Below are 27,500 nucleotides of genomic sequence, written 5' to 3'. Positions count from 1 at the left end.
CCAGTTGGAAGAGCTGCTTAACAAGGGAATCATCGAGAGTGTGGACTACCCTACGGCATGGTGCCACCCCATCGTGCCTGTCCCAAAAAAGACATCTGGTGTAAGGCTGTGTGTTGACCTGACACGACTCAACCGTTACGTGAAGAGGCCCGTGTATCCAGTGCGCTCACCTCATGACGCCATCGCCTCGATCGGGACCGGAGCAGTTTGGTTCACCACTCTTGATGCCAAGATGGGGTATTTTCAAGTCCCCATTAGAGAAGAAGACCAGGATTTAACCTGCTTCATAACACCTTGGGGTCGGTACAAGTTTCGGCGAGCGGTTATGGGTCTCGTCTCGTCTGGAGACGAGTATAACCGTCGAGGAGACCAAGCTCTCGGCGACATACCTAACACCATCAAGATCGTGGACGACATCCTGGCCTATGACTCCACCTACAGTGCGCACTTAGCCCATGTCATTCAGATTGTGCGGCGGTGTGACCAGCACGGCATCACTCTCAACCCACAGAAGTTTACATTCGCGGAAAGAGTGGTAGATTACTGTGGTTACTCTGTTTCTGGACAAGGCTACACGACAGACTCAAAGAAAGTTAAGGCAATCTCTGACTTCCCACGACCACAGCACATCACCGACTTACGATCATTCATGGGTCTTACAAACCAGCTTGGAAGCTTTTCTCCTGCTGTGGCTGCAGCTGCACAACCCCTCAGAGATCTCTTACGCCCGAAGAACAGTTGGTGCTGGTCTCCTAACCATGAAGAGGCGTTTGAGAAGGTGAAACAGTGTCTCGTCAGCCCACCTGTCTTGGCATACTTCGACCCATCATTACCAACGATGCTACAGACTGACGCCTCAAGGATGCACGGATTTGGATTCGTTCTCCTGCAGAAGCACAGTGACCAGTGGAAGATGGTGCAATGCGGGTCAAGATTTGTTACAGACACAGAGAGCCGCTATGCAGTAATAGAGTTGGAAATGGCTGCAATCGTCTGGGCAGTCAGGAAATGTGGCACCTACCTGAAAGGACTCCCTCACTTCGATCTAGTGCTCGACCACCGCCCGCTGATACCTCTCCTCAATAGCAAGTTGTTGGGAGAAATAGAGAACCTGCGGCTGCAGCGCATGAGGGAGAAGCTTGCTCAGTATTCTTTCACAGCAAGCTGGCAAAAGGGATCGACACACTGTGTGCCCGACGCCCTCTCACGTGCTCCAGTACAGGACCCAGTGGAGGAAGAGGATGCTGCTACTTCTGGTGACCTCGACCCTCTCCACTCAGCGGTCATCTCAGCGTTATCTGCCACCAATGAGGACGGCGTCCGCTTAGCACCACTCCAGGATCAGACTGTGGAAATGGTACGTGCCGCAGCAGCAAGAGACGGGGAGTACTGCTTGCTCAAGAACGTCATCATCGAGGGCTTCCCTGATCATTGCCACGACCTCGATCACCGCTTGCGTACGTACTGGCCGGTGCGCAGTCTGCTGGCCGTAGACGACGACCTGGTGGTTTACGGGCCGAGGCTTCTTATTCCTCACAGCCTCCGCCGAGAAACACTAGAGCGACTCCATGACAGTCATCAGGGGATGGAGCGCACCAAGCGACGGGCCCGACAAACGGTGTACTGGCCTGGTATGGACAGAGACGTTGAGAACGTCGTTTCTGGATGCTCACTATGCCGTCCACTCCTACCAAGCCAAGCCAACGAACCTCTCTGGCAGGACACGGACACACCCAGCAGGGTGTTTGAGTCAGTTTCTGCAGACTACTTCCACGCAGCAGGCCGTACATACCTCGTGTATGTAGATCGCTTGTCTGGGTGGCCTCACGTGTCTGCATGCTCACGTCCAGCATCGGCTGATCAGCTCGTTCGTGTCCTTCGGGGTGTGTTCGCCGACACGGGCGTGCCTGTTCTCCTGAGGACTGACGGTGGACCGCAGTTCACTTCTTCATCGGTACGGCGCTTCCTGGCTCGATGGGGGGTGGAGCATCGTGTATCTTCACCTCATTATCCACGCTCCAATGGTCACGCCGAGGCAGCGGTCAAGTCCGTGAAGAAGCTGATCCTCACGACCACACAGCAGGGACACCTGGACGAGGATGCGTTCGCTCGCGGGTTGCTGGAACTGCGCAACACTCCGAGGGCGGAAGGGCGATCACCAGCACAAGTCCTCTTCGGTCATCCTATGAGGTCCTGTGTCCCGGCTCATCATCGCTCATACGCTCAGCAGTGGCAGCGCGCTGCTGATGAGTGCGACGCCAAGGCAGAGCGACTGAGGAAGAAAGCGAAACTTCGCCACGACGCGTCCGCCCGTACTCTTCCTCTCCTGCACCTCGGTGGCCACGTCGACGTTCAAGATCACACGACAGGCCTCTGGGATCGCCTGGGTGTCATCGTGGCTGTTGGGCGAAGGAGAGACTACCTCATCAAGATGGGCAGCGGTCGCGTGATGTGGCGTAATAGAAGACACCTACGCCCACACAGACCTCTTGCTCCCCTTCCTGTCGAGCAGCACACCGCTCATGGCGGTGCAGCGCTTCAGCATCAGGGTCACGAGGAACACCACCATCCCGGCAGCCCGGAGCATCAGGGTAACGGGGTACACCGTGGCCGAGAGCAACCAGAGCGTCGAAGCAGCCGACAGCGTAGGGAGCCGAGACGACTGCAGGTGCGGTGGCACCGTAGCACCTACGATTAGTCGTACGTGTTCATTGTACGCTGTGTTTGTTTTGTGTATATGTACCGTGTTTTCTGTACTTCAATCATTGTAACTTTGTTTCATGTGTTACGGTAGCCATAACAAAGATAAGGAATCTTCCTTATGTCTCGGGGGAGGTGTGTGGTTGTTAGCTAGTTGTGTGAACGAGTGAATGAGCGAGACTTGTGTGAGGCATGAATACGTGTATGAGTGAACGAGCTAGGCTTCAGTCATAAGTGTTAAGGGGAAGTGCGCGGCCTGGCGCCGGGAGATCACCTACCTCCAGCCTTCTGTTCACACCTTCTGTGAATAAACACCTGCACTGTTACCTGCGTTTCCTGTGCCCCTGCTGGTCAAGAGTCGAACAGTAGTAGTACTTGTAGTAGTAGTAGTAGTAGTAGTAGCAGTAGTAGTAGTAGTAATAAAAACAGTAGTAATAGTAGTAGTAGTAGTAGTGGTAGTAGTAGTAATACCAGCAGCAGCAGCAATAACGAAATGAAAATATTCATAACAATAACAACACTAAGAATAGTAACAATAACAGCAGCAGCAGTAAAAACTAGTAATAACACAACCGTACACACACACACACACACACACACACACACACACACACACACACTCATCAGAATTACAATCACCACCACAACTACCAAAATTATATACCTCGCACCACTCCTCTCCCCCTCTCTCTCCCCCTCCTCCTCTCCCCATCAGTCTTCCCTTTGTTAGCACACAACTGTATGTAAGGAACGAAAATTAAGTGCGAGAGTAAACATTACCACTCACGCTCACAACAAAGAAAGAGAGAGAGGACAAAAAATTAACAAGGCATATTTGCAAATAATTCAAGACATCAGTTATAACTTGTATTCACCTTATGTTAATGCATTAGTGTACTTAGCGACGATAAAGTAATCTTTGGTTCTAATTATATTTCAGCCAGGTGAGGTCAGGTGAGAGGGATTAGCTTAGGCTTGTTAGGTGACCAGGCGAGGTGATTAGTATCTACAGAGGTGAGAACAGGTGCAAGAGGTCGGATAATTAAGTTTATCAGGTGAGTGGGTTAATTATCTAGTATCCAGGTGAGACAATACAAAGAATTAGGTTTATTAGGTGAATATGGGTTAATTATATGCCAGTTAATTATATCAGGTGGTTAATTAAGCACGCTAATGGCCAGGTGAGATTCTTAATTATGTGCCATCCAGGTGAGGTGAAGTTAATCAGGTGAGATTTGTAATCATGTGGTAATTTGTTGTTAACCAGGTAAGGTAAGGTGTAAAAAGAAGGTTCATTACGTGTATCAGATGGAGAGATTAATTATAAGACAGGTAGGATGCGGTTAAATAAGAGGTAATTAGATGACCAGGTGAAGTAAACAGTTGGTCGTCAGGTAAGACAGCTAACTGGACATACGTGACTTTTCGCTAATCTGACATCATTTACCGACAAAACCTGAATAAAATCTATATTAAACATACGCAAAACGGCAGCTCGTATATCACACAGCTAACCTGCTCTCTAAAGTTTGTGCTTTTCACAGGTAACACCTTAATTTGCAGAGGCACATGTGTAGCTCCATTGAAAGGTCGTAGACGTGAGAGGTGGGAAAACCGTGCCGGCTGAACTCACTGTCTAGCTGCCCTGTATTGACCCCCATGAGAAGTGACTCGACTCTAACGAAGCTTTGAAGCAGTGAAGCCAAGCACGGTACCCACGATATAACTGCAATGCAACAACAGTATAGTCGTGAAAAGTTAGCTCTGTCTGTGAGGAAACCAATATTTTCGCCTTAGTGGCATCTTTCCCTGTGTATCACGGCTTAATCACAGGGACGTGTATACCCTGAAGCCGCTGACTCGACACATAACTGACTCCATTCATAAATCACTTCATTATAATTTACAAATACATTTTTTTACTACCAAATCGTCTTGTACTGGTTGTCGTTTGCATCGTTGCTGTGTCCCTACAACAACAAACTGCCTACAAGGAGTACCGAGGGGCGCGTCAGGCGGAATGCATTTTTCTGAAGTCTGGGAGTATATGAGTTCGCCTGTGGACTCAAACTAACCACAGGATATCGGAAAAACTCTCATTTGGACTCCCACACAAAGTTACGTACGTTATAAATGCTACACTTAACCTAAACCTAACCAAACTTAACCTACACCAGTCTAGCGTGTTCAAGAGTGATCGGCTTCTACTCTTCCAGGTGGGTCATGACGTCACAGTGGATGCAAAACAAGGCACTCGACCAGCTGACATATATCACCTCATTCCTCCCTCATTTCCCTCCCTGCCTGTAGTTTATGGCATGGACAAGTAACTAGAAGGATCACACTAGATACCCATACCTTCAAAACTGGTGTGGAAGCCCTGCGATGCACGAAATTCGGGGAAAGATGACGTGTGTATCCTTCCGTGTCGATGTCTCCGGTGGGTGGAGTGGAATGGCAACATGGCGGACGCTAACCGATACATTTCCTTCTCTTATCTTTCTCTTCATGCATTAGGAGGACCTGGTAAGGAAAAAAAAAGAAGAAAAAATGCTAAGAAAACGATTCGTAATATCTATCCCAAAACATAAACAAGTATAAGATCAGAAAGGCCGATTTAATGTTCTATCCCAAGACTGCGCAGGCATTATTCACAATCAGCGCAAGGCGGTCCACTGTATCTGTTGTTATTGTTACTGCTAGTCACAGCTAGTGGCATTATTTCACCTTTAGGAGTATAAAAGACTGGATGGTGATGGTGGTGGTAGTAGTAGTAGTAATAGTAGTAGTAATAGTAGTAGTATTTTTACTAGTTAGGTGGAAGCAATTGTATTTAAATTTTGTAATGCGTATCAATATTTTCCGGATCATTATTTCGTATCATTTATTTCGTCAGTAATTACGTAGTTAGCTATTTATATATTCCACATTGCTTATTCACCTCTTTGTTCGTGTTACACAAATCTTCTATTTCGTTTTATTTGTTTATTTATTTATTTATCCCTTGTTATTTATTCAGCACTTGGTTCAGTATCAATACCTTGGTTAGGTCACACACACACACACACACACACACACACACCAAGCATTATTCTAAGAAGGCACACATTATGAGACTTATTGATCAGGAACAAGACAAATGATAAAGCCAGAGAGAGAGAGAGAGAGAGAGAGAGAGAGAGAGAGAGAATTTCCCATACAGAATCATTAAACTTCAAAATATTCAACAAAAACTAATGGTAATATAGTCATGTTCGTACTCATAAAAAGCTTAAACTATCAATATAAATTATCTTTGTATGATTATAAAAGTCTCTCTCTCTCTCTCTCTCTCTCTCTCTCTCTCTCTCTCTCTCTCTCTCTCTCTCTCTCTCTCTCTCTCTCTCTCTCTCTCTCTCTCATCCAACATCCCATATCTTTCAATTCCAACATCAAATTACTCATACAAATCTCTCTCTCTCTCTCTCTCTCTCTCTCTCTCTCTCTCTCTCTCTCTCTCTCTCTCTCTCTCTCTCTCTCTCTCTCTCTCTCATCATTGTCACGCTGGATTGTAACGACTGGAGTAATGAGATAACAGGTGTATTGCAAAGCGTGACAGGTGTTCAGCTCTCTCTATCTACCTGTAATTAACGTGACAGCCAGTATGGGCGAGTGTATGGCGCCCTTTAATTGTTGTCCTGCCCGCTTTGTTGCAGTACTGCTGGCGGTAGTGGTGGTGGTGGTGGGAGGAGGAACGAGAGGAAGAGTAGTAGTAATAGTAGTAGTAGTAGTAGTAGTAGTAGTAGTAGTAGTAGTAGTAGTAGTAGTTGTTGTTGTTGTTGTTGTTGTTGTCTGGTTGCATCTTGATCGTGCTGTCTACAAACAAGCACTCTGCAGTCTAGCAAACAAGTGCTAAACAACCACCACCACCACCACCACCGCCACAGCCACCTCCTCCCCTTCCCCTCCCCGCCGCGCCGCTCATCCCCACCACCACCACTGCCACCCGCTCCCGCACAGACAGGCACAAGAGCCCTCCCATCCCTACCATTGTCAACCTGATTAATAAAACAAACATGTAATGCAAATGTGAAGGGAAGAAACGAATTCCATCCGGCTTCACTGCCTGTCATGATGCATTCAGTAATGTACGAGTGATATTTTTACTTCCTTCACTCTATTAACTTGGTTTTCTTATTTTATTTTACTCTATTTTACTTTATTTTACTGTATTTTACTTCACTGTTCTTATTTTACTGATTTTACGTTCTTTTAATTCCTTGTCTTTGATGTAATTCCTCACTCCAGACCCCCACGTCCCCCACACATGCATCTAGTAGCTTCACGTATCACAGCACACGATATAACACCCCTGGCAAGCTGCTAACATCGCACCCCCACCCTAAAACCCTCCAGAATAATTCATCTTACCTCAAGCACCCCGCCTCTACCCTGACACCCCCAATACCTGCCTCCAGTATGCTTACAACATCCTCAAAACACCACGAAGAAACTCCTACCACGCCAATACACCCTAAAACACCGCCAATATATCCAAATGCACACCCAAGAACAATCCTGCTTCTGTATTTCCATCTTCCTATGACTTGAATTCCTTCAAGAGGGAGGTTTCAAGACACTTATTCATCAATTTTTGACCACTGCTTTGAGCCTTTTATGGGACTGGCATTTCTGTGGGCATTTTTTTTTTATTAGATTTTTGTTGCCCTTGGCCAGTGTCCCTTCTACATAAAAAAAAAAAAAAAAGACTGAGCAGTACCGACCAAAACACGGCAGCCACCCTCTCTCCCCAGCGCCACCACCAACACTACCGCTACGCTACCTGCCCTCACCCCCCCCCCCACCGTACATACACACACACACACGGACTGTCGGATAAAGCAGCATGTAATCAAATAATATGTCAAATAATATAGATATCCTCGCTTCTCTACTCCCTTTACGTAATATAAATATCCTGACTTCATCATCCCCCTACGTGTGTGGGTGGCTGGATGGGTGAGCTAATGGAGGTGGGTGGGTGGGTAGGTGAAATGCGAGTCGGTGAAATGCGAGTCGGTGGATAGATGGATGGAATTACGGCTGTGGGTGGATGCGTGTGAGTTAAAAGATATGGTTGAGTAGATGGGTGGATAAGTAGTGGATGGTTTGGCAAACGTTATATTGGTGTGTGTGGATCCATATGTTGCCTTAACGAAGCCTGTAGTCTAGAAACGTTTTAAGTACCATTGATTTGGGTACCAAGTGTCCTGATGCCTAGTTACACACAGGCCGATCTGTCTCGAGGCTTATCTGACCTGTGAGTTTGTATGACCCGAGTACCGTCCGCCCTAGTACCAAGCGACAGCAAGCCAAGAATTTATTTCTAAGCACAGGAAGAGAAATAGGGGAAAAAAAGAAAAAAAAAAGATTAAAGGCAACGAAGAGTAAAATATACACAGAAGAAAGATAAACTTGTAACTTGAGAAAATATGAAACTTAGAAAAAAAAAATTAATGGAACAATAGAAAAAGGTGGAAAAAATCAATACAAGTGAATAGATAATTAAATAAACAGAAAACACAAATAAATGATAAACAAAAGTAATAAAGATAGAAAAATAATAAGATAAAATAATAAACATAAATTAATAGGAATAAATGAAGTGCCAAAGTACAAAAACTAATATTATTTTTTGACTCACGCAGGGGAGAGGCAGAGACACAGTGAGGGACACAGAACACCACGACAAGAACAACCATTTATTTCATCACACCTGGAGGCACAAAACACCTTAATTAATGACAAAAAGAGAAAGTTTTCCATACAACCATTACTTTTGACCTTAAAATAATAATAATAATAATAATAATAATAATAATAATAATAATAATAATAATAATAATAATAATAATAATAATAATAATAACAATAATAATGATACTTTTTTAAATGAGTTTGGTTCCTTTAATAAAACTTTTGTATTTTGAAATTTTGTAAACCAGAATCAACCCTAAATTTTCAACCCAAATTCTTAAACATTTTTTCAATATTTCAAGTCCAGTTCATAATATTTTCATAAATAAATCACAGGAAAAAAGCAAACATTTTTCTATTCTCAATTTTCCAAATTCAGAAACAAATAAAAAAAACTAAAAATAACAATTACAATAATAATAATAATAATAATAATAATAATAATAATAATAATAATAATAATAATAATAATAATAATAATAATAATAATAACAACAACAACAACATGATTCACTGGTTAATACTTATACTCCACATTTGCTATGCCAGGGTTCATATCCCAGCAAATGGCCAGCCAAGCCTTCAGTCTCCTCTTGTGTTAGTTTACATAGATTAAATTGTTCTAAGTGTGTTTCATCATTTTTCTTCCAAATCTTTTCTTTCTTGTGTTGGCTTCTACAGATAAATTTTTCAAAGCTTGTGTTTCATAATCCTTCATAATACTGGTAATTCTTTTCTCTCTCCTCTTATCTCCTTCCTTTCCTATATTTATATACTTTTTTTCATTAATTGTACTTCTTCCTCTCTTAACCATCTTCCCTCCTTTCCTATTTCCTTCTTTTATCTTTCTTATTTCTCTTTTTCTCTCCAAATTCTTAATCTTCCTCACTTCTTTCTCTTCTCATTTCTCCCTTTATCTTCCACTATTTTTGTCCTTTACATCTACTTTATCTCCCTTTCTTTCTAGTTCTTGATCTTCCTGCCTATGTCTTCTTCTCTTCCCTTTTCTCTCCCATTTTTCCATTATTTTAATCTTGTACATCTTTGTCTCCCACTCGGCCTCTCCTAATTTTATTTATTTCTTTCCTACTTCTCTTCTTCCCTGACTTTTCTCATTTCCCTGTTTTATCTCCAATATCTTTATCTTTCAAACCTCCTCCTTTCTCATCTCCTTCAGTTGTACTCTTTCATTCCATTTCTCACTTCTTCTGCCATTATTCTCAGCTTTTCACTTATTCCTTCTCCTAATTCTTGATATTTCATCTGTTTTCTACTTCTAATTCTTGACATTCCCTCCTTTTCTCCTAATTCTTGACATCCCCTTCCTTTTCTTACTTAATCCTTGATCTTCCATCCTTTTCTCCTCCTCCTCTTTCCTAACCATTTCTATTTCTCTCCCCATCCTCTCTTACCCTCACTTAGTCACCCATTCCTTCCCACCTGTAAGCCAAACCCAAACTCTGCCTCTCTTATCTATCATCCCCCCCCCACTGGTATTTCTGAATTAACACCTTCGTGCCGCTCCCCCATGTCCCCAGTGCCTCCTCTCTCCCCCCTATACACCCAAGGGCACCTGCACCTCCTTCAGGGCCCCGGCAAGTGTCAGTGAAGGACGCCAGTTACCTGTGGGAGAAAGAAAAGTGATTAATTGTTTGTTATTCATTTGGTTGGTCAGTTAGTCTCTCTCTCTCTCTTTCTCTCTCAAAGTTGTTAGTCTCTTAATCAGCCAGTCAGTCAGCCAGTCAGTTACTCTCTCTCTCTCTCTCTCTCTCTCTCTCTCTCTCTCTCTCTCTCTCTCTCTCTCTCTCTCTCTCTCTCTCTCTCCATCCAGACAAACCATCATGCGCACACACACACACACACACACACACACACACACACACACACACACAAGCAACCCAACACCACACACCTTCCATCTATTTCCACATCACAGGAGTCACGGTGCTGGTAAAACCCTTTCCTCCACACACACACCGGTCCATCTTGTCTCCCGCCTCTCACACACACCAGAAGGAGCCATGCCAGGGGGAAGGGGAGGGGCCAGGCAGCTCCCTTGAGGTGTGTGGTGCCCCTGTGAGGCCACCAGGGCGGGGCAGCGGCGAGGAGGGTGTGTGGGTGGTTGCTTGCGCCTCATGGTGGTGATGGTGGTGATGGTATGGTGGTGATGGTGATGGTGATGGTGATGTGTGTTCTTCCTCGCCGCTGGCCTGCTGTGGATTGTTCTGTGGGAGAATTTGTTTCTTATTAATGTGGTTTTTTTTTTTAAGTTGGTTTTCTGAAATGCTTTAGTTTGTCACCATGGCTATTTTCAAAGGCCACTGACATGACTGGCTGGATTTTCAAGAGTGTTTCTCCTGTTGGGAATGTAATGTTGTTAGACTGCCACTAGAACTATAAAAACTCCCTTAAAATCCTGAGTATCTTCAACTAGAGCCTTATGAAAGTAGTTGGCGTATGGTGCAGGAATGTTTCAGAATACACACAAAAAATGGCACAAGAAAGTCTTCCCTCTGAACCGTGCTGCCTAGAAAACAATTAACAAGACTGGCCAGAAGTTTACCAAGCCTTAAAAGACACTAACCGATCACCACACCCAAAAAAATCAAAAGATCCTTCAAATTACATCCTTCAGAACCCTCACTCCTACAAACACCAAATCAACACTCCTACAACACAAATAAAACATCCTTCACACATCCTACACTCCAATCAACACATCCTTATACACTCCTACAACACAAACAAAACATCCTTCACAAATCCTTCAAATCCTTTACTCCTACTCTACCACACCATCCTACACACCTTCACACACTCACTCTAGGATTCAGGTGTCAAGAAGCCTTTTGACACACCCTCAGATGACACATGAATGGTGGGGACAGGGACGGGAGGGGGCAGGATGTGGGTGGTCAGTGCAGGTGGCGTGGGGGGGAATGTGGTGTGGTGGGCGAGGATAGGAGAGGCATGGTGGGTGGGGCAGAGTGTGGTTGTGGGCGGAGGGGGCGTGTCTGTCTTGGTGGGTGTGGAGTGGGTGGAGCGGACACTTGAGGGTTCCCAGGACTCAAGGACACGTGCCACTTCCCTGAAGCCGCCCAGGAACTTGGCACTGCCCCCACAGCTCTCCAGGCCTGCAGGGAAGTGAACAGATGTGAATGTGGGTGAATATAATGAAGAACAAGTGAAAGTGAAAATAAGAAAGAACAAATGAATACAAGGGAATTTAGGTTAGGTAATTTGAGTGACTTAACTGTGCTGTAGTAATGATTGAGGATAACAGGTGCTCAATTCTCAGATCTTTTATCCCTCTCCTACACTTATTCCTATCAACCTTTTCATTTCCCACTCATTCCTGCCCTTTTTTCATCCTCCTTTACTTCCTCCAATTCTTAGATCCTTAATAATGAAATAAAACACACTATCCAACTGACTAAATGAAATAAAATCAATAAAAAATGCACTTCTAGAACTTATAATCCCTCTTTTACACTAATTCCTACCATTTCATTTCTCACCCATTCCTATCCTTTCCCCATCCTTCACTAGCTTCATCAATCCAACACATTTTTTTTTTTCATAATTGAGCTAACAAAAATTGCCACAGCCAACTATATTTCAAGTTCCCTCACACCCCCTAAGGACTCACAGGAGGAGAGGGAGCCGGGGGAGGAACCTTCACCCTCGTAGGAGTAATTTCTGAGGTCGTCCCCTGCTGCCATGTCACACCCGCCTCTCCTCCTCTCCCCTGCTCCAGTCACACCATTCTCGCTGCCTTTTCTTTTCCCCGCCTTCACCACACACAATCCCGTCTCCTCCAGGGTCATCGGACAATCCCCTGGGTGGCGGTGGTTCCCCTGGAGCTCCACCACATCTACGGGGGCAGTAGGTGGTGATGGCGGTGGTGGTGGTGGTGGAATGCAGGTTAGAATAAACACTTGCGATCATATACTGACCACAGGGAAGTGTACATTTATGGATATAATTCAAATAATTTTGGTTTGACTTACTCTAATCTCTTGTTGTTTGTTCTTCAGCCATTATCAAATATTATATCGCTTAGAAACTGCAAAATACATTCTGTTTTATTTCCCTTCTTTCTTGTGGATGCTTATAAAGTTTGCATACACTACTCTTAGCATTATAAAAACAGATGAATACTACACAACAAAATCTCCAAAAAAATCCCAGAATAAAGTTATACATTGCATAAAAATCAATTAAATTCTCGCTAGTAAACATATAAATAAGGCTACTGAACATGTAAAAGGAAACAAGACACAAGGCTTCCTCACCACACCAGTTACACACCCACTCAATCTCCTCACAGGCCTGTCACCCCACACCCCACAGCAAACAGCCTTCTCTCCCACCCCACACCTCACAGCAAACACCCCCAAACCCCTCACCCCAACCCCCCACAGCCCCACTCACCCGGCTCCCCCCCTGCAGCCGTGGTCCAAGCAGGTTGTCCGTTAGCGCCATGTGGGTTGGGTCTGGCAAGGGAGGGGGAGGCGCCACGCTCCCCCCCGTTCACCCTGGCAGGGCCGCCCCTCCGCAGCGCTGCCCGGCGGTGGTGTTGGTGGAGCAGCAGCGCACACACCACCACTGTTAAGATACAGGGGCTCACTATAACAAGTCTCATTATGCTTCATGCTCAATGTAGGATCAGTCAAATGTTTATATTTTCTGCAAAGTCAACACAGTTCATACTCACTTCAACATTTTACAACTGACTACAAAACATAATTCTCACTACAAAACACATCCTTCTTACAACAAAACACATCATTTTCACTACAAAAAACCCATCATTCTCACTGCAAAACACCTCATTTTTACAGCACCACTCTTCGTTCTCACTGCAACACACTTCCTCCTCACTGCAACACTAATACTCTCTACAAATCACACCATTATCACATCACACTTCATAATTGCTGTAACTCACTCACCCTCACTGTAACTCACCTCAATCTCACTGTGGCACACTTCATACTAACTGTAAAACCCTCACATTCAAGACAGCACACCTATGTAATTCTCCCTGCTAACACACACACACACACACACACACACACACTCAGCTACTCCCTACAACTTTAACCATTTCAAAAGAAAAGTACCCAAATGCCTCAGAAACTAAATTAACTTTATAGATTCCCCTTATTTTTTAGTTACAATAACATAAGCAGACATTTTTCACCCATTATTCTGCTCCAGACTGATTTCCGACACATATATAAAGAGAGAGAGAAAGAGAGAAACAGACATAGACACACTTACACAGCAGAAGGACGGACCAAGCAACAGTGGCGACCAGGGCAGTGAGGGATATCCTGAGGGAGGTGTCTGTAGGGCCTGGCAGGTGGCAGTGGCGCCCGCTGAACCCTGAGGCACACTGACACAAGAACCCTGGAACGTGAAGGTGTCAGGGTGTCAGGCTGAGGGTCAGTAGGATCAGCACTAGTTAAATACAAAAGGGAAAATTACAATGAAGAAAAGATTTGGTGTGGGTTGGTTTGTGTTGACATTTGTTTACCGTCTGGGTGGAATGTAGTTTATTTCAGTTGTTTATTTTACCTGACTCTGCTGTAACTAACTTAAGACTAGGAGCTGTATTCAGAAATGCTTTGTTCCCTCACCACAGCTATTTTCAAAGTCCACAGAGATGATTAGCTGGGTTCTCAAGGGTTTCATTTCTTAATAATGTGGAAATGTCATCAATCTGGTTGGGAAGCCAGACTCATCTAGAGTTTAGTAAGAAAGTATAAATAATTTACTCTTACAACACTACTGTATCTGATTCTATTAAGGTTAAATGATATGGGATTTAATCAAGTTTGGAAGCTGTCTGCAATACTGGAAGGGCTAACTGGAAAGACAGAATCAATACGGTTTATTAAGACAATATAAATCATTTACTCTTCCAACACTATTGTACACTCGTTCAAAAAAACTATCATTGCATACTTTAGGCTAAACATTTTGAGACATGATGGTAAATATTGGGAAAGGAGTGCTGAGATGCCAACAATGACATATAGAGATGCATTTCAAGTCTCATTCAACACATTCCTAATCATTATATACAAGCACTCATATATTGATCCTTTTCATTATGGCTGCCCATTCTAAATACAATACTAGTCAATTCAAAACTGTCAATTATAATTTATACCACATATTGATAGTTCCTGGAGTGGGTACTTATTGATTCTATTATGACTAATTGGTGGAGGATTTCATCAAGTCTGGAAGCTGTCTGCAGGACTGGATGGGCTGCAGAAGGAAGCACTCACCTGAAGGCTTATTAATACAGGTGCCACCATGCAGACAGGGGTCCCACGCACACTCATCCTCGTCCTCGCAGGTGTCTCGTGCCCCTGACAACACTTGGCCTGCCCCACACCTGCAAGTACACATGTCTGTACACCACCCCAGCAGTCCTTCACAAGGCCCAGACAAGACACCACACACTCACACAATCATTCACACTCATCCTCATTAGTAGTGATAGTAGTAGTAGTAGTAGTAGTAGTAGTAGTAGTAGCAGTAGTAGTAGTAGTAGTAGTAGTAGTAGTAGTAGTAGTAGTAGTAATAGTCTATCTATCTATACATCAAGCTGGCAATCCAACACACATTCTCACTACCCTGAAACAACACCAAGTACTCCTTCTTTCCAACTTTCAGGTCTTCTTCAGGGAATGGCAACTCAGTGGGCTTTTTTCATAAATATATTCATATTTAGGTAGCTGTCCTTGGTCAGTACTCCTCTTATAAATGAAAAAAAAAACACAAGAAAACATTAAAAAAACAATACAAAGAAATAAAAATCACAAGAAAAAAAAGAAAAGAAAAAAAAAGAAAAAGAAGAAAAAAGAAAAACCGAATAAACTGCCTCACCCGCAGTGGTACGACCTCCAGGTATCAACACAGATGAGTGGTGGCCTGCAGGTGACATTGGTGCAGGCAGGGGGGGCCGTGCAGCCATCCCGCACCCCCTGGAACATGCTGGCCTGGCCCCATGGTGTGCTGTTAGCGGCAGGGGGCAGTGGCACCACACGCCCCGACACCCTCACGTCATCCACACACCCTGGGGAAGGAAAGGAAGAGTTTGTGTGTGTTGAAGGAAAGGAAATGTGTGTGTGTGTGTGTGTGTGTGTGTGTGTGTGTGTGTGTGTGTGTGTGTGTGTGTGTGTGTGTGTGTGTGTGTGTGTGTGTGTGTGTGTGTGTGTGTGTGTGTGTGTGTGTGTGTGTGTGTGTGTGTGTGTTGAAGGAAAGGAACTGTTTTACGTGTGTGAGTGTTGCAAGAAAAAGAGAAATAGGGCAAAGTAGAATTTATTGTGGTTTCTTCAGTGTTTTCCTCTTTATGTGTGTGTTTGTGTGTTGAATTAAATGTAAGAACATGAGAAAATAAGGGAAGCTGCAAGCCATCAGGCCTACACGTGGCTGTCCCTTTACAAAACACACCTACCTATTTCCACCTATCATCCCCATCCATCAATCTAATATTTTAAAAGTCCCTAATGACTCAGCACTACCTGATTACTGAGTCCATTCCATTCATCTATCAGTATATATGAGAACCAATTCCTTCCTACCTCTTTTTTTTTTTACTTTTTTCAAGCTTGATCACATTATTTCTTGTCCTATCCTGACTAGTGACCTTGAAAAATTTGCTTACCCTTGTAATATTCTCTGTACCCCTTCATGACCCCCACCCACACTCACCCACACTCACACACTCACCATCATGATAATCTCCATGGATCTTGATAACACTTACACCAGCGTACTCCGGCAGTCCCCCCACATGCAGCCCGACCTGCCTGTCCACCTGGAGAATAGCAGCCGCCTCAGAGTCCCCCAGAGACACAGAGGCATTGTACAGGTCTCCATCCCCCTCGTCCACTGCCAGTAGTGTGGTGGAGCCGTGTCTGGGTGAAAGGAGGGTGTTTTAATTTTAACCATTTCACTGCTATGGTTGTTGATGTTAACATTGAGATCACTGTAATAAATTATTTGGATGGGCATACTTTTGATGTTGTTTCTTTACTCTTGTGTGGCCAGCGTCTGAAATAACATGTTTCTGTACTTACAAATAAAATGTACTCATATATAAAAGTGTACCCCCCAAAAAAAATGTAATTTCTGTACCCTTGTATGAAATGCTGTTTTTGTATCTGTATAAGACCAGTGGGTGAAATAAAGACTACTACTCATTTTAATACTACACTAAAAAAAAAAAAAAAAAAAAAGCTGGAGGAGGAGATGCAGGGGACCACTCACTTACCTGGAGGCAGTAATGACATGCCACCTGCCATCTGTCAGCCGCACCCTGGACAGACACAAGGACCTTGGGGGGTGGGGGTGGAGGTGCAGCAGCAAGCAGAGGTGTCCCTGTGCCAGCTGCAGGGACAGACGGTCACGACTGTGCTGCGACGACAACACCACTAGCTGCCCGTCTTGCTGCCTGGTGCGGAACCTGCGGGGGAAGACGAGAGTATTTATTGGGGGTGGTGGTGGTGGTAAGCAAGACAAAGGAAAGATAGAGATTTAGAAAGAGAGGGAGGGGATAAAAAAAGGTTATGAAGAGACTGAAAACAGAAAAGGGCATAGAAAAATTAAAGAAATAAAAAGGGATTTAAGGAGAGATAGAAAAGAGATTAGAAAAGTAAGAAAAGAGACAAAAAGAGAGGTTATTAGGAGATAAGAAGCTGAAAAGGCCTCAGAAAAAGTAAAAGATAGATGAAAAGGCAAGGTTAATAAGACAGAGAAGATGCAATTAGAAAAAAATAAAAAAAGATAAAAAAACGTTAAAGAGATGAAACACAGAAGTGATAAGAAAAGTAAGAAAAGAGAGATAGAGAGACATACAAAAAGAAAGAGGCTTACAATACAAACCTAAGCTGGAGGGAAGTAGTGTGGGCGAGTGGAGTGAAGGAGAGAGCCAGGCGGACATAGCTACTCGGCAGGAAACTGGTGGGCTGAGTAGGTGTGGTGCAGCCCTCCCCACCCCACCCTGCCAGGCACTCACACTGCAGGCTGCTGGGGGACCCACTACACCTGCAGAAGGCACAGAAGGGGTAGTAAAGATAATAGTAATGAAATAATCTGGGATTCAAATTAAGATTGCCAATATAACAAAGGTGGTGTAAACAAGATTCTCAGGTTCAGTAATCAGGATAGGGCAAGAAATGATGGGATTAAGCTTGAGAAAGATTTAATGAAAAGATGGGAAGGAATTGGTTCTTAAATAGAGTGGTGGATGAATGGAATAGACTCTGTAATCTGGTTGTTAGTCATTAGGGAGCTTTAAAAGAAGATTAGACAAATGTATGGATGGGGACAATGGATGGAAATAGGTAGGTATGTTTCATTAAGGGACTGCCAAGTGTAGGCCTGATGGTTTCCTGCAGCATGGTTGGATGGGTGAGTGGATGGGTGAGTGGGTAGTTGGATGGGTGGGTGGGTCAAATAGTGTGTGGATGTATATTTGGATGGGTGGATAGATGGATGAGTCAATATTAAACATGATGCAAATAAAGATGGGATTTTATAAGGAGAGGAAAATGATAGTGACGGTGATGGTAATGAGTGCTGATAATGATGATGATTACCTGCCATGAGGGCCACAACTGAGTCCAGAGGAGGCACAGTCAGCAGCAGGGCAGCCCGGGTCACTGTGATGACTCAGTAAACTTTCCCCCAGGTCAACCAACTGTGGGACGGAGACACAAAGAATTCACGGATGTCTGTGTGATTCTGGTTGTAATTTAATGAACACTGATGGAAGATGCTGGGATTTTCAAGAGTTTTAATAGTTCTAGTGATAGTTATTGGGGTTGTCTACACAGACTCACCTCTCCATTCACTCTGAGATTCCTGAGGCAGCCGGTGAAAGGGTGATCAGCCAGAGGTCTTGGCCAGCCATATTCAGCGTGGGGAGGGGGCGGGTGAGCCAGGCCCCCCACCTGCAGCGGCCCTGGGGCATCCAAGAACCTGCCTCCTGATGGTACCCTCCCTTCCGCCCTGCAGGTGTGGGGCTCTGGCTGTGGGTGTGGAGCGGGTGTGGAGTGGTTGTGAGGTACGTCAGGAGTGGCAGATGTGTCAAGACTACCACCCGAACACAGGTCCACCAGTAATAGCACCATCTGTAGGAGTTACAGCATGGGAGTGAAGGTTAGAATGTGGCAGGGTGAGGGAGTGAGTGCTGGAGTGTCACAGTGAGGGAGTGAGTGCTGGCGTGTCAGGGTGAGGGAGTGGACTGTCCGGATGACTGAGCGCTAGCGTGTCAGGGCGAGAGAGTGGTGTCAGGATGAGTGAGGGCAGGAGTGTGTCAGGGCGAGGGAGTGAAGGAGTGTCAGGGTGAGGGAGTGAGTGCTGGAGTGTCAGGATGAGGGAGTGAAGGAGTGTCAGGGTGAGGGGATGAGTGTTGGAGTGTGTCAGAGTGAGGGAGTGAGGGCTGGAGTGTGTCAGGATGTAATATCTATGAGTAAAAGTAAGCCAATGAATTCTGAGAACACCACCAAGCCAAACTTTCGTGCCCCGGGTGGCGCCGTGCCGGAGTGGCGGTGCATGGCTGGGCACCACGCCTGGCCGCCTCACCTGCCTGCGCCACAGCACGTCCAGGCGGTGCCAGGTGTTGTCACTTAGGGGCGCTGTGGTGTTGACGGTGAGGGAGACGGGGCCTCCCCCGAGGTCCAGCAGCAAGGAGGGACGTCCCGCCCGCAGCTCCAGGGCCACCACGTCCCGGACGGCCTGGCCCGGGGGGAAAGGGGGTGGACGGTCCGGCCCGGCGTACAACAGCGTGGCGTCCTGTGAGCGAGTCAGCACCTCCAGGCTGAGGTGCACCTCGGCGCAGGCTGGCACGGGAGGCGCCCACGCCCACGCGCGCTGCTTGTCGCCGCCCCTAAAGTGGCGGGCTAGCAACTTGCACCTGGCGCCGCGGGTGTGGTGGGGACACACGCACCTGGTGGAGGGAGTGGTCACTGGTCAGTATGCTGCCTGGGGCCTCAGGGGGCGGCCTCCCCCACTAGACACTCACCCACCTGGCCCCAGTGGAGGAGTGCACGCAGCGGCCGCCGTTGAGACAGCTGCCCTCGGTGCAGGCCCGGGCGTCCCCCGCCGCGCCGCCGCAGCCACAGGCGGCGTGCGTCGTGAAGCGCGGCCCCGTTACGGCTGACGTGTTAGCGTCCACCAGGCTGAACTCTCCGCTGAGGCCCGCCCGCAGCACACATCCGCTGCCACACCCAGCCCGCCGCCCCTCGCGGCACGCCCCCAGCCCCACCTCACCGATGGCCACGCCAGCTGCCTCCCCAAGCTGGCCAGACACGTGGGCAGCAGCGGTGGCGGCAGTGACAGTAAACCATTAGTTAATTACTGACACTGAATACATTCTTTCGTAATCGTAATCAGGAAAGAAAGTAAATATTTTTTACATGATACAAAATAAACGTTTAATAAAAACTGCATTAGCAAAAAGCTAAATAATAGTTAAATACAGGTAAGGAATGTATGGCAAAGAAAACGTTTTACATAATAGAGAAAACAGGAGTGTTTCAGCACAGACTCACCTGCCTGCGGTGGAGACGCAGCAGGCTGTGTAGGTTGTGGGGCGTGGCGGCCGCTGAGAGCCACACCCTTGTCCGGTGAGGCGGCTCCCTTCCCAGCGGCTCCACCGACACCACCATCACGCCCACGCCTCCACCCGTCACCCACACCCGCGCCGCCCCCACCAATCGGCTCAGCACAGACCCCTCGCCCTGCAGGTACGGACTAAACATCAGCTCCACATTATTCTCCTCCTCCTTTACTTCATTCTTTCCTCCCACACACCTCTCACTTCATTCTTGCCTCCCACACAGTTTGTTTATCCTGATATTCTACGTGATCTCACCTCTTCTCTCACCACTTCGTAGGGCGTGGCTTCCAGGGTCAAGGGCGTGGCGTCGGTGACATCCCTGGCCCTGAGTGACCTGACCTCCACTGTGACGTCAGCTGTGACCCCAAACTGACCCTGCACTGCATCACTGACCTTAAATCCCAACTGGTACCTGTGAAAAGTTAATGAGAGGTTCTTGTAACTTTGTCTTCTTTCGTCCTCCTCCCCCTCCTCCTCTTCCTTCTCCTCTTCCCAACTTAGGTCCATATTCTGAAACACTTCTGCGCCGCACCTCCACTACATTCAAAACAGGATGTAGTTCAAACTGCACGGATTTTTAAGGGTGTTTTTATAGTTCAAGTGACAGATTAATAAGATTTCCGATTTATTAGCACGAAAACCACTCTTAAGAACCCGGATAATTGTGTCTGTGGTCTTTGAAAACAGTCGTGGTGGGAGACCAAAGCGTTTCTGAATAAGGGCCTCAACTTCAACTTACATTCCCTCCTTCGCGTCGGCCCGCATGGTGAGGTGGCCCGTGGCGGTGTCCAGGGTGAAATCAGGGTGTTCAGGGCCCCGCCAGGAGTAGGTCTTGGCCGCAGCGTCCCAGTCATCAGGGTCCTTCACGTAGATACGACCCAAGGGCACTACCTCACTCAGAGCCACGGGGAACTGCGGACCCGGAGACGCCTGGAGAGAGAGAGAGAGAGAGAGAGAGAGAGAGAGAGAGAGAGAGAGAGAGAGAGAGAGAGAGAGAGAGAGAGAGAGAGAGAGAGAGAGAGAGAGAGAGAGAGAGAGAGAGAGAGAGAGAGAGAGAGTTAATAAGTAACCCACGTCTTCTCCTTCATCTTATAATCAATAAAAATAATTAATCTTTTAGTTTCCTTCGATTAGAATTATTTTTATCCATCTATTCATTTATTTATCAAGGGGACCTGAAATAAATATTCACAAAATATGAATGTATTCTCTTTTCTTTCCCCTTTTGCAGCCCCTGGCCAAGCCCCTACACACACACACACACACACACACACACACACACACACACACACACACATACAAACAGTATAATATTTACATACTATCGGAAATAAACATAAAAAAATAAACAATAAATAAATAAAAAAGTGAGGCGGAAACACTTACAATTTTGAAGAGAGAGAGAGAAATTATGTAAAAAAATAATAACATAGGGGAGGTATATGAAACAAACTTATATCAATTCCACTGAAACAGCAATTAGGTAAGAAGAATGATACATTTATTGATATGAGAGAGAGAGAGAGAGAGAGAGAGAGAGAGAGAGAGAGAGAGAGAGAGAGAGAGAGAGAGAGAGAGAGAGAGTACAATGGGGTTTAGTCAAAGGAAATATACAGGTCAGCACTTTCTTCTCTTCCTTCTTTCCTTCCCTTTTTTTTTTTTTTGGCTTTTTCTCCTTTTCTTCTTCTTATTTTCCCTTCTCTTTTCCTCTCCCTACAACACAAATCTCTCTCTCTCTCTCTCTCTCTCTCTCTCTTTGAACCCTGCACTATATCAATCATGTACAAATCCAAATCTCTCTCTCTCTCTCTCTCTCTCTCTCTCTCTCTCTCTCTCTCTCTCTCTCTCTCTCTCTCTCTCTACCTGCAGCGTGTGGGCCATGACAGTCTTGGTGGCGGACGTCATGGGGTTGTCATTTACATCCCCCACGTGAACAGTGAGGGTGACGGTGGCGGTGAGTGGGTGTGGGCGCCCGGCATCCCCCACCACCAAGGGCACCAGCACCTCCCGCCCAGCCTCCCGGTCCAGCGACGCCCTTGTCTCCACCACGCCCACGCCACGCCCCTCGTCCCCGCCTGCAGAAGGAGATGGAGGAGTAGGAGGTGTAGCGGTGGTGGTAGTGGTGGTAGTGATGGTGGTAGTGGTGATTGACATTTATTCCTGTTACCAATGATATTCACAACTTTCAGAATTATAACACTCATATTTACTATCTGGATACTAATTTGAACCAAAGAACTAATGATAATGATAACAGCAGTCAGTAATCAGATTGTAAGTGCCGAGTCATTAGGGAGCTTTAAAAGAAGATTAGACAAATTCATAGATGGGGAATGATAGATGAAATGGGTAGGTACGTTTCATACAGGGACTGCCACGTGTAGGCCTGATGGCTTCTTGCAGCAGCTTCCCTTAATTTCTTATGATGTTCTTACGTTCTGCTCACGGTTTCAACACAACACTTGACTAGAAACAGCTCGATGTGTTATGCCCCTCTTGCACGGAACACGCTGACAAATGATATGAAGAACTTACAATAATCCGCACAATTTACTTATATTTTAAACAGAAGGTAAAAAGAACGTAAAATATCATAAACGCAACAAAATGAGAAGACTTTTCAGTGTAATGATGGCAGAGGTCATTACGCTGTATGAACGGTTTGCAATCCTACACAGTGTTATTCGCTTTAAATCGCCGGAATATTGTGTAATCATGCCTGTATGTGTGTGTGCTGCCCGTACCGTATCGTATAATTAGATACTTAAACCCGTCTGTCAGGGAGGCGAGGGGTCGACCGTGTGTGCCATACTAGAAACTATTATTTGTTTATTTATGGTGATTAATTTGTTATCTTTCTTTTCTTTTTTTTTTTAGTATTGTCTTCTTGTGTTTCTGTTTTTATTATGTGTTATCTTTATGCTATGCTTCTTTTTTATTTTATTTATTTATTTTTTTTACAATGATCGTCGTGTTAATATTTTTTCTATTACCATCTTTTCATAATTATTTTCTTACTCTTATTTTTATGTAGCTTTTCTTCTTTTTACTATTATTTTCATCTATTTTTTTCGCTATTTTATGTATTTTTTTTTTACTATTATTGTCATGTAATTCTTTCTTTTTTTATCAATATGTTTATGTAACTAGGTCATTGCAACAGAACACTACACACAGATACATAGACAGATAGACATATAATTTAATGACCCCAGTGTTAAGTAATGACATAAAATAACAAGACAAACAAGAAATATTAAACTCAAAACACGTAAAGCACAAAATACAATGCATCGAACAAACCCGCAGTCCATGAAACAAAAAAAAAAACAAAAAAAAAAAAAAACAATGTAGACAAATTGGAAAAAAAAAAAAAGTAGCAAGACACACCAATTAAAAGCACGAACTAGTAACACACACACACACACACACACACACACACACACACACACACACACACGAGAAAGCATGGAATACTAACTAAAATATTAAAACTACACTTCGCATCCAAACCAATCAAAAAGAAAGGTATTTACAACACACACACACACACACACACACACACACACACACACACACACACACACACACACACACACTAGATTTTAAACTGTTTATTGATCTTTTTCCCACGTTTTCCATAGTTCTGAAATATCGCCACTGTCAGATAAACAAAACAAAACAGATAAGCCACAAAGCACACACACACACACACACACACACACACACACATACTCACCTGGATCTAGCGACACCTTAATGACGGCCGCCACGTGAGGGGGGGGCGCGGGGATCCAGTGCCACGGTGAATGGGGGACCGTGACCACCTCCCCAGCTGTCACGGTCCCCCAGTTTGACCCGCGCCACCACCTGCGGACCTGCGTTCTCCTCCACCTGTACCTCCTTCGGGTCGCGCAGGTGTGGTGGATTGTCATTAACATCTGTCACGTTTACCTGTGTGTGTGTGTATGTGTGTGTGTGTGTGTGTGTGAGGGGTGGGAGAGGGGGAATATTTGTAAACTCGTAATTTGCTCTCTCTCTCTCTCTCTCTCTCTCTCTCTCTCTCTCTCTCTCTCTCTCTCTCTCTCTCTCTCTCTCTCTCTCTCTCTCTCTCACCCCACACCCAAACATAACTAAACTAAAAAGAAAAAACAGGAAGAATCCGAGTCATAAACATCTCTCTCTCTCTCTCTCTCTCTCTCTCTCTCTCTCTCTCTCTCTCTCTCTCTCTCTCTCTCTCTCTCTCTCTCTCTCTCTCTCTCTCTCTCTCTCCATGCAAACCCAAACAAGAAGAGAAAGACTATTAATCACATAGACCAACTTCCTCCTCCCCCCTCTCTCTCTCTCTCTCTCTCTCTCTCTCTCTCTCTCTCACGGTAAGGGTGGCGGTGGCAGTCCTGGGCGGCGCGCCATCATCCACCGCCCACACCAGCACCTCGTGGGCGGCAGCAGTCTCCCGGTCCAGGGGCGCCACCAGCACCACCACACCCGCCTCATCCACGCCAAACACGCCCGCTGGATCGCTCTGTTCCGCCACTTTATAGCTAACACGACTCTTCCCGGCCTGAGAGAGAGAGAGAGAGAGAGAGAGAGAGAGAGAGAGAGAGAGAGAGAGAGAGAGAGAGGGGATGTGTTAGATTAGAGCTGGGGTTGTTGTTGTTTATTTGTTGTTTGTGTGTGTGTGTGTGTGTGTGTGTGTGTGTGTGTGTGTGTGTGTGTGTGTGTGTGTGTGTGTGTGTGTGTGTGTGTGTGTGTAGGTAATCTGTTCTTTTGTTTCTCTTTCTGCTTCTGTCAGTCAATCGGGCCCTCTCTCTCTCTCTCTCTCTCTCTCTCTCTCTCTCTCTCTCTCTCTCTCTCTCTCTCTCTCTCTCTCTCTCTCTCTCTGTGTGTGTGTGTGTGTGTGTGTGTGTGTGTGTGTGTGTGTGTGTGTGTGTGTGTGTGTGTGTTCAGCATTTTTCTCGATATATCTTTTTGCTTGCACTTGTTTGTTTGTTTCTTTCTTCCTTTTATTCTGTTTCTGTCTATCTTTTCTCTCTGCATTTTTTCTATATCCTCGTTTGATTTATCTAGGTTTCTCTCTCTCTCTCTCTCTCTCTCTCTCTCTCTCTCTCTCTCTCTCTCTCTCTCTCTCTCTCTCTCTCTCTCTCTCTCACCGCATCTGCATCATGGGCAGGGAAGGAGGCAAGGTGGGTTCCTATGGGAGTGTCCTCTGGCAAGGTGCGGCTGGCGTGGGCGTGTGTCAAGATGGGCGTGTTGTCATTCACGTCCTTCACCTGCAGAGTCACCCACGCCGCATCCACGTGCCGCACTTCCTCCTGCCACGCCCTCGGGCCCTGCAGGAGGAAGAGGCGCAGATGAGGAAGAGGATGTACAGTTGGGGAAGAAAGTTGTGATAAATTTCGTGATGGAATGTTTGGGGCGAGTGTCTGGGAAGGTTTGGTGGTGGTGGTGGTGGTGGTGATAGTGGTGGTGGTGATGATGATGGAAGTAGTAGTAGTAGTAGTAGTAGTAGTAGTAGTGGTGGTAGTTGTAGTTGTTGTTGTTGTTGTATCATAATAACAAATAAAATAAAAATAATAATTAATAGTAGTAGTAGTAACAGTGGTTGCATTATTGTCATCATTTGTGGTAGTAGTAGTAGTAGTAGTAGTACAAGTAATGTTATACCCAAAAAAAAAAAAAAATCAACAACAGACAAAAATTTCCACCAATCACGTTCCAATTTTCCTTTCTATCATCCATTCATTCATTAATTTACCTTATCTGTTTTTTTTTATTTTTTTACCATTCAGGTACATGACAATTTATGACTGGGAGAAGAAACTCTATCTTTTTTTCCCCCTGTTTACCTCAACCTCACTAACTAAACGACCTTTTTGGTGCAGTCCCTAAAAAAAAAAAAAATAAATAAATAAATGAACGTCTTTACAGCTCACGGGCGAACACTTGAGAGGAAGGGAAAAAAAATTAGAGAGAGAGAGAGAGAGAGAGAGAGAGAGAGAGAGAGAGAGAGAGAGAGAGAGAGAGAGAGAGAGAGAGAGAGAGAGATGAAATGAGAGAAACTGCGGTGAATTATGGGTAAGCGTTTCAAGTTATGGGGAAAGCAAGGCGCAGTTTTAGTGTTGGCGGAGACCGTTGTAGTGGAGATAAATCTTTCTGCACTGTGAATTTGTTGTCTTCTTCTTCTTTCCCTTTTTTTCTTTTCTTCTTATTAATATTCGTTCTTTTCTCCGTTTTCTTCTCTTTTTTTTTCTTTTTCCTTGTGATTTTGTTGGGTTTTCTTCTTTATCTTCTTTTCTTCTTATTATTATTCGTTGTTTTCTTCATTTCTTTTTCCTTGTGAGTCTGTTGCATGTTATTCTTCTTATTATTATCATTATTCGTTCTCTTCTTCGTTTTTTTTCCTTGTTAGTTTGTTACATCGTCTTTCTTTTTTTTTTTATTATTCGTTCTGTTTTACTTTTTTCTCTGAGTTTGTTGCTGCGTCTTGTTCTTGTTAGTATTATCGTTACTATTCACATTCTTCGTTCTTTCCTCTTCCTTTTCTTCGTTGTCAGAGAAAATTAAACAGCCAAAACTTTTCCTTACATTATTTTCCTTCGAATCTTTTTTTCTTTTTTTTTTATTTTCTTCGAATCTTTTTTCTTTCTTTCTTTCTTTGTTGCACCTTCTTATTAACTTTACTATTCATATCCTTCGTTCTTTTCTCAATTTTTTCCTTGTCAGAGAGAAAGAATAAAAATAATTGAAACGCTAGAAAGATCTTTTTTTACAGTGCTTTCATTTTTCCTCTTCTTCTTCTCCTCATCCTCTTCTTCTTTCGTTGTCAGAGCGAGAACAACTGAGACACGCGTCAAAACTTTCACTTTTTTTCATACAACATTTTAAAATTCCACTGAGGACTGAGTTTGGTGTGAGATGAACTTTTGAGGCGAACTGACGAAGTGGTGGGGCTGAGTGTGCGGCGGCCAGGGGGAGGGAGGCGTTGTGTTGTGTGGTATTAGTGTGGGGTGTTGCTGGTACTGCTACTGCTGGTACTGCTACTGCTGCTGCTGTTGCTACTGGTGCTACTACTACTGCTGCTGCTGCTACTGATGCTGCTGTTATTATTGCCACTACTATTGGTGGTGGTGGTGGTGCTGTTACTACTACTACTACTACTACTACTACTGCTGCTGCTGTCACTACTACTACTACTACTACTACTACTATTACTACTACTACTACTACTATTACTACTACTACTATACTACTACTATTACCACCACCACCACCACCACCACCACTACTACTACTACTACTACTACTACTACTACTACTACTACTTCTACCACTGCTGCTACCACCACCACCACCACCACCACTACTACTGTTACTATTACCACCACTTCTACACTCTCTCCCCACACTCGTTCTG

At 44.9% G+C, this 27,500-nt stretch overlaps 2 protein-coding genes across 2 annotated transcripts in view; both read right to left on the bottom strand.

The window, feature by feature from the left end:
- Positions 1 to 5,179, bottom strand: part of LOC135092693 (immunoglobulin superfamily DCC subclass member 3-like) — a 227,700-nt gene extending 222,521 nt beyond the window's left edge. The window contains 2 exon segments of the mRNA XM_063991316.1: positions 4,252 to 4,426; positions 5,059 to 5,179. Of these exon segments, the coding sequence (XP_063847386.1) occupies positions 4,252 to 4,426; positions 5,059 to 5,164 (281 nt within the window). The 5' untranslated portion in view covers positions 5,165 to 5,179.
- Positions 5,180 to 8,353: 3,174 nt separating this feature from the next.
- LOC135092542 (putative neural-cadherin 2) overlaps positions 8,354 to 27,500 on the bottom strand; it is a 24,581-nt gene continuing 5,434 nt past the window's right edge. Inside the window, exons 3-24 of the mRNA XM_063991159.1 lie at positions 25,237 to 25,416; positions 24,459 to 24,608; positions 23,823 to 24,024; positions 21,947 to 22,158; positions 20,823 to 21,013; positions 20,339 to 20,495; positions 20,016 to 20,204; positions 19,491 to 19,762; positions 19,048 to 19,411; positions 18,303 to 18,593; positions 18,060 to 18,160; positions 17,344 to 17,505; positions 16,733 to 16,924; positions 16,189 to 16,376; positions 15,343 to 15,532; positions 14,739 to 14,848; positions 13,723 to 13,851; positions 12,871 to 13,044; positions 12,086 to 12,310; positions 11,259 to 11,570; positions 10,349 to 10,661; positions 8,354 to 10,059 (exon numbers count right to left, since the gene is read on the bottom strand). Coding sequence (XP_063847229.1) covers positions 11,260 to 11,570; positions 12,086 to 12,310; positions 12,871 to 13,044; positions 13,723 to 13,851; positions 14,739 to 14,848; positions 15,343 to 15,532; positions 16,189 to 16,376; positions 16,733 to 16,924; positions 17,344 to 17,505; positions 18,060 to 18,160; positions 18,303 to 18,593; positions 19,048 to 19,411; positions 19,491 to 19,762; positions 20,016 to 20,204; positions 20,339 to 20,495; positions 20,823 to 21,013; positions 21,947 to 22,158; positions 23,823 to 24,024; positions 24,459 to 24,608; positions 25,237 to 25,416 — 3,990 coding nt within the window. The 3' untranslated portion in view covers positions 8,354 to 10,059; positions 10,349 to 10,661; position 11,259. The remainder of the gene's footprint in view (positions 10,060 to 10,348; positions 10,662 to 11,258; positions 11,571 to 12,085; positions 12,311 to 12,870; positions 13,045 to 13,722; positions 13,852 to 14,738; positions 14,849 to 15,342; positions 15,533 to 16,188; positions 16,377 to 16,732; positions 16,925 to 17,343; positions 17,506 to 18,059; positions 18,161 to 18,302; positions 18,594 to 19,047; positions 19,412 to 19,490; positions 19,763 to 20,015; positions 20,205 to 20,338; positions 20,496 to 20,822; positions 21,014 to 21,946; positions 22,159 to 23,822; positions 24,025 to 24,458; positions 24,609 to 25,236; positions 25,417 to 27,500) is intronic.

This window comes from Scylla paramamosain, chromosome 40 (genome assembly GCF_035594125.1).
Source record: "Scylla paramamosain isolate STU-SP2022 chromosome 40, ASM3559412v1, whole genome shotgun sequence".
NCBI classification, from domain to species: domain Eukaryota; kingdom Metazoa; phylum Arthropoda; class Malacostraca; order Decapoda; family Portunidae; genus Scylla; species Scylla paramamosain.
This window is presented reverse-complemented; position numbering and strand designations above follow the sequence as displayed.